Below are 5,298 nucleotides of genomic sequence, written 5' to 3'. Positions count from 1 at the left end.
TTTTTTCTTGTCTGTGGGAGATCTTCCATTTTTTTTTTTTTTTTTTTTTTTTTTTTTTGCCATTACATCATGCCATTATACCTCATGTAAATGTAAAATATATATCAAGAAACTGAAAAAAAAATCCCTTAAAATTACTTTAAATATTTGTAAGACATGATCCATCTGTGAAGGAGTAACTTGTTTTCCTTCCTTTTTTTACAGGGTCATTTGGCTCAGACACCAACACCACTCTTGGTAACTATCTTGTTCATTTTTTTGTCATCAACATCTCACAAAGTAAATTTACTTCAACACTCTTCTCATCACTTTAGGCCATTTGGACAGCAGTAAATCCAAACTGCGAGCAACTGATGTGTATCATATATTTTTCTTTCCTTGGGAATTACTAAAAGGAAAAATAAACAACTTTTTTTTTTCCTTTTAGGAGAGCAGTGAGTCATCTGAAGAAAGTAAAGTTAGCTCAGAGGAACAGGTAATTAAACAGACCTTTCTTAACTTTTCAGACTACTTAGGAGTTGAAGGAAATGATGTTAGATTAAATTACCTGGCACAATTCTAAATGTAATATTTTCTAACCACTGGTTATGCTAGCTAAATAGTCCCATAAAGTAAGAAGAGAAAAATGAGTGGGTGAATTCGGATGTTCATTCCATATTTATCATTGGGGTCAGAATGTAGACATTGTGGCTCTAAATGTCACTATAGTTAAAAAGAACACACACACACACACACACACACACACACACAGAGTAATAGACCATGATAGACAAGTAATTGCTCATTCATCTCTTTAAAATGTTGCTTTTACAATTGGAGTAGTTCAGACTAGGCAGAGAAAGCTATGAAATACCTACTGGGCCTACAGACCTCCTCCATGTCAAGGGTTGATCTTGTTAGAGAAGATAATAGGAAATCCCTGAAGAATCTTTAATAAAACAGCTTCTTTAGTAATTATTTGTCTTTAAAACAGTCTCAACGTTAACTCTGGGAATGAGAAAAGATGACTTAGTTTATAATTATATCCCTTTAATAAAATGCTGGCTTTCTCTCGTGTGCACACTCTTTGTATTTTTGGTTGTTTTTTTTTGTTTTTTGTTTTTTTCATTTTCCTAAGACTAAATGTCATTACTTCATTGGCTGTTCTGTTATTTTGACCAAACTCAAACCTGTGGGGGTCCGGAGATTCCAGGAACCAGGTTTCTCCCTGGAGCTTTGACTCATGTTGCACTCTATATTCAACCAGTCAGAGGATTAATTATTAGGTTTTTTTTGCCAGTATTTACTAAAGGTTTGTTGAAAGAACATTCTAGAAATTTATAGGTTTAGAATTGGGGGCTGTTTTCTGGAGATGTGATTTATTGCCTCCGTGTTTTCTGAGCTCTCAAATGAAAGTAATAGTCCCTGTTTGAGAAGCGTGCAATATATGCCTATTGAGGTATGGGAACTAAGCAAATGCTTAATTCCAGCATACCAGTGTAAAATCTAGCAATGGGAAGAGATGTCATCATCTATATTCCCAAATGGAAAGTCAGACATTGATCAGTAGGGACAGGTGGAAAAATAAAAACAAAGTTGGCAAGAATGTTCTGCTATATGGTATGGTAAAGAGAACAGATTTTTCCAGAGCATAATAAATGAAGACTCACTATCCTTCCTTATTTGTGTAGAGCATCCAATTATTTGACTTATGGAGATAATCTCTCTGAGCTCACACTTAGAACTAAGCTTCTCTGGTGGTTCCACTAGTTGCAGTCTTTTAGCTAAGTCTTCTACGGACAACTCTGCCTGTGTGAATGAAGTATAAATATGCATTGGATGAGATGTATATCTTACTATAATATTTTAATATCATTTTTGCTAAATGTACCATTCTAGTGCCCTAGTACATTTTCCCTCCAAGAAAATGATGGGAGTTGATGAGAAAAGAATATTTGGGTCCTTTAAAAATCACTTTTTTAAAACTCTGTTTTAAACCAAACAATTTGATGAGTGAGTATTACAAACCATTTATTTAATGTAGAAAAAAATTCTCTGAGAGTTTCTTCCAGGTTTCAGACTTAAAATATGATTTGAATTTCATAAATGTGATTTCTATAAAGGTTTTTGAGAGAATTTTTATAGCATTGAGTGAACTGTGTCTATGTAAAATGAAATGACTTGAGTTTCTACTCCTCTTCCTTCCTCCTTAACCTCTGGTAGAGATGTTATTGAGCAGTGAAATAGACCATGGGTTAGAAAGAGGGATATAAGAAGAAGAAAGTAGGAAGAGACTAGAGATAACACTCTCTATATCCGCTCCTGGAGTATTGACCATGTTTGTTAACCCCAAACGCCAGGCAAATGAAGACCCCAGTGACAGTGCTGAATCAGAGGAGGGCCCTGATGATCATCAACATATGTATAGACCAGCTGGTGGTCTTTCTAGGAATGGAGGAAAAGAAGGAGATGTCAAAGATGATGATGAAGATGACAGTGGAGATGACACTTTTGGTGATGATGACAATGGTCCAGGACCTGAAGAGAGACAAGGAGGAAACTCCAGACTCAAAAGTAATGAAGACTCAGCTGACATCACACAATCCGGGGAAGACAGTGCCCAAGATACCACCAGTGAGAGCAAGGACCTTGACAATGAGAATGAGGTGAACAGCAGGCCTGAGGGAGGTGATTTTGCTCAAGATAGTGAGAGTGAGGAACATTGGGTGGGAGGTAGCAGTGAAGGGGATAGTAGCCATGGGGATGGCTCTGAGTTTGATGATGAAGAAATGCAGAATGATGATCCAGACACTATCAGGAGTGAGAGAGGCAACTTCAGAATGAACAGTGCTAGTGTCAAATCAAAAGAATCAAAAGAAAACAGTGATGAACGAGCAAGCACTCAGGATTCAGTTGACAGCCAGTCAATGGAGTATCCAAGGAGAAAGTTTTTTAGAAAGTCCCGCATTTCTGAAGAGGATGACGTAGGTGAACTTGATGACAACAACACAATAGAAGATGTTAAGAGTGACTCCACAGAAAACACCAATTCCAAAGAAGGTGGCCTCAGCCAATCCAGGGAAAACAGCAAGAGTGAATCTCTAGAAGAGAGTGAGGAGAATCAGTCTCAAGAAGACAGTCAAAATGTACAAGACCCCAGCAGTGAGTCTAGTCAAGAGGTTGACTTGCCATCTCAAGAAAATAGTAGTGAATCTCAGGAAGATGTTGTGAGTGAGTCCAGAGGTGACAACCCAGATAATACCACCAGTCACTCAGAAGATCAGGAAGATAGTGACTCCAGTGAAGAGAACAGCTTGAATAAGCCCTCTAGTTCAGAAAGTGAATCCAGAGAGGAGCAAGCTGAGAGTGAATCTAATGAAAGCCTCAAATACTCAGAGGAAAGCCCAGAGTCCACTGAGGAGGAAAACAGTTCTACCCAGGAGGGTCTCCAGTCTCACAGTGCCTCAGCAGAGAGCCAGAGTGAAGAAAGCCAGTCTGAGCAGGACAGCCAGTCTGAAGAAGATGATGTCAGTGATTCTCAGGACAGCAGCAAATCAAAGGAAGATAGCAACTCGACTGAGAGCAAATCAAGCAGTGAGGAAGATGGTCAGTCAAAAACCACTGATATAGAAAGCAGAAAATTAACAGTTGATGCTTATCACAACAAACCAATTGGGGATCAAGATGACAATGACTGTCAAGATGGCTATTAGCAACAGCATCATTAGTTTTCCTAAGAAGTGGCTCTCACACACAGTAGTCTTGGGGGTTGGAGAATAGGGAAATCATTATAACTATAATTTATTGACATTTTTATCAGAAGGACAACGAGAGGCCATTTCTTTCTGAAAAGAAATGCTGGATATTATATTTGTTTCTAGAGTGTCACCAATTTATAGGAGCATTTAAACTATCCTATCAAATGATACCAGAACACGTTCAATGAGATTGAAAGCAAGAAAGGATGGGCACTATAGGTTCACAACTAAAATAGTTACTAACTCATTAACATAACAGTTATTGAGGTTCTATTACATACCAGGCACTATGCTAGGTGCTGGGATATGAAGAAGCTTAAGGCTTGTTTCTTGCTCCTGAGGAGCTTATAGAGGGATAAGGAGAGACACATATGAGGGAAACAAGAATTATAGCAATGCAGTGTGGGAAGTGATGTAAGAGGTATGAACGAAATATATGAAGCACAGAAGATGGGACTAATTTTGCCTTGGAAACCCAGGGAGGACTTCACAACAGAAGGACACTAGAGTTGGAGCACTGCACAAGATTTCTCCATTGAAGACAAGAGAATTCTGTTCATTCTTGGGATAAGCAATAGCAAATCCTATATGATTAAATATTTAGTTTGTGAAAACACTTTCAAAATATGGCACAGGAGGTATTTTGGATAAATACCAAACTTTGTTTTGATGCTTTTTGTGGAATTCCCATGAATACTGCCTCACTCACAACTGGTGATATGATATGGAAGATGGGGTGAGATATAGTAGAAAGAGATCCCTCTTTGAATAGATAACTTTTAGCTTTATTTTTTTCCTAAAGTCAGTCTATGTGCAATGCTAGGAACACTATTCTCTGAGTCCTTTACATATGTTGTACATAGCAAAATTGTGTATATAGAATTCAATTGATTTTTGCCAAATATCTTTGGAAATGTTACCTCAACACAAAATATGTTTTGTAATAAAGACAATAATGTCTAGAAGAAATATGTACTTATTTTTATAGTGATATTATTAGGAAATATCTATATTAAACAACTCTTCCTTTAAAGCATTAAAGAGTAGTTTCTTTTCTTCCATTAAAATAAAATATTTTCCTAAATTATTTCATGAAAATTTTATTTATAATTTGGGTAACATTTTGATAAAATTACTTGATGTGTTGCTTATGATATTTCATTAGATATATCTGTTATAGATAAGGAAAAAAGAAAATGAAGTAAGCTCTCAACATTGCTTACGGCCATGCCAAAAGTTCATGGTGTTTGGGTTTAACATTAGTTCTTGCTGGTCTCCCAGACTGTCGTTTGCGTAAACTCTGGAATCTACAAGGAAACGTATTTCTTTTCTTTTTTAATTATTTGAAAGAAACTAATGTGCATCAGCACTTTTACTTTTCAAGTGTGTACATCAGAATTCCCCTACAAACTTACCAAGAGAATGAGGAAGACTTTCTAACCTTCAGTCTGACCTTCTCCATCTTTCACATAATCTCCATTCCCTCGCAATGTCAAAGCTAAGAATTTAACATATATATAATCCTATCCCCTGAGATTTTAATTTAGTAGGTCTAAAGAGA

The 5,298-nt window shown here is 36.7% G+C and overlaps 1 protein-coding gene across 1 annotated transcript in view; it reads left to right on the top strand.

Moving 5' to 3' along the window:
- The window catches only part of DMP1 (dentin matrix acidic phosphoprotein 1), an 11,214-nt gene extending 7,522 nt beyond the window's left edge, over window positions 1–3,692 (top strand). Inside the window, exons 4-6 of the mRNA XM_077765096.1 lie at window positions 205–237; window positions 428–475; window positions 2,340–3,692. Of these exons, the coding sequence (XP_077621222.1) occupies window positions 205–237; window positions 428–475; window positions 2,340–3,692 (1,434 nt within the window). The remainder of the gene's footprint in view (window positions 1–204; window positions 238–427; window positions 476–2,339) is intronic.
- Window positions 3,693–5,298: the final 1,606 nt, after the last annotated feature.

Source organism: Crocuta crocuta, unplaced genomic scaffold, assembly GCF_008692635.1.
Source record: "Crocuta crocuta isolate KB4526 unplaced genomic scaffold, BGI_CrCroc_1.0 scaffold134, whole genome shotgun sequence".
Lineage (NCBI taxonomy): Eukaryota > Metazoa > Chordata > Mammalia > Carnivora > Hyaenidae > Crocuta > Crocuta crocuta.
This window is presented reverse-complemented; position numbering and strand designations above follow the sequence as displayed.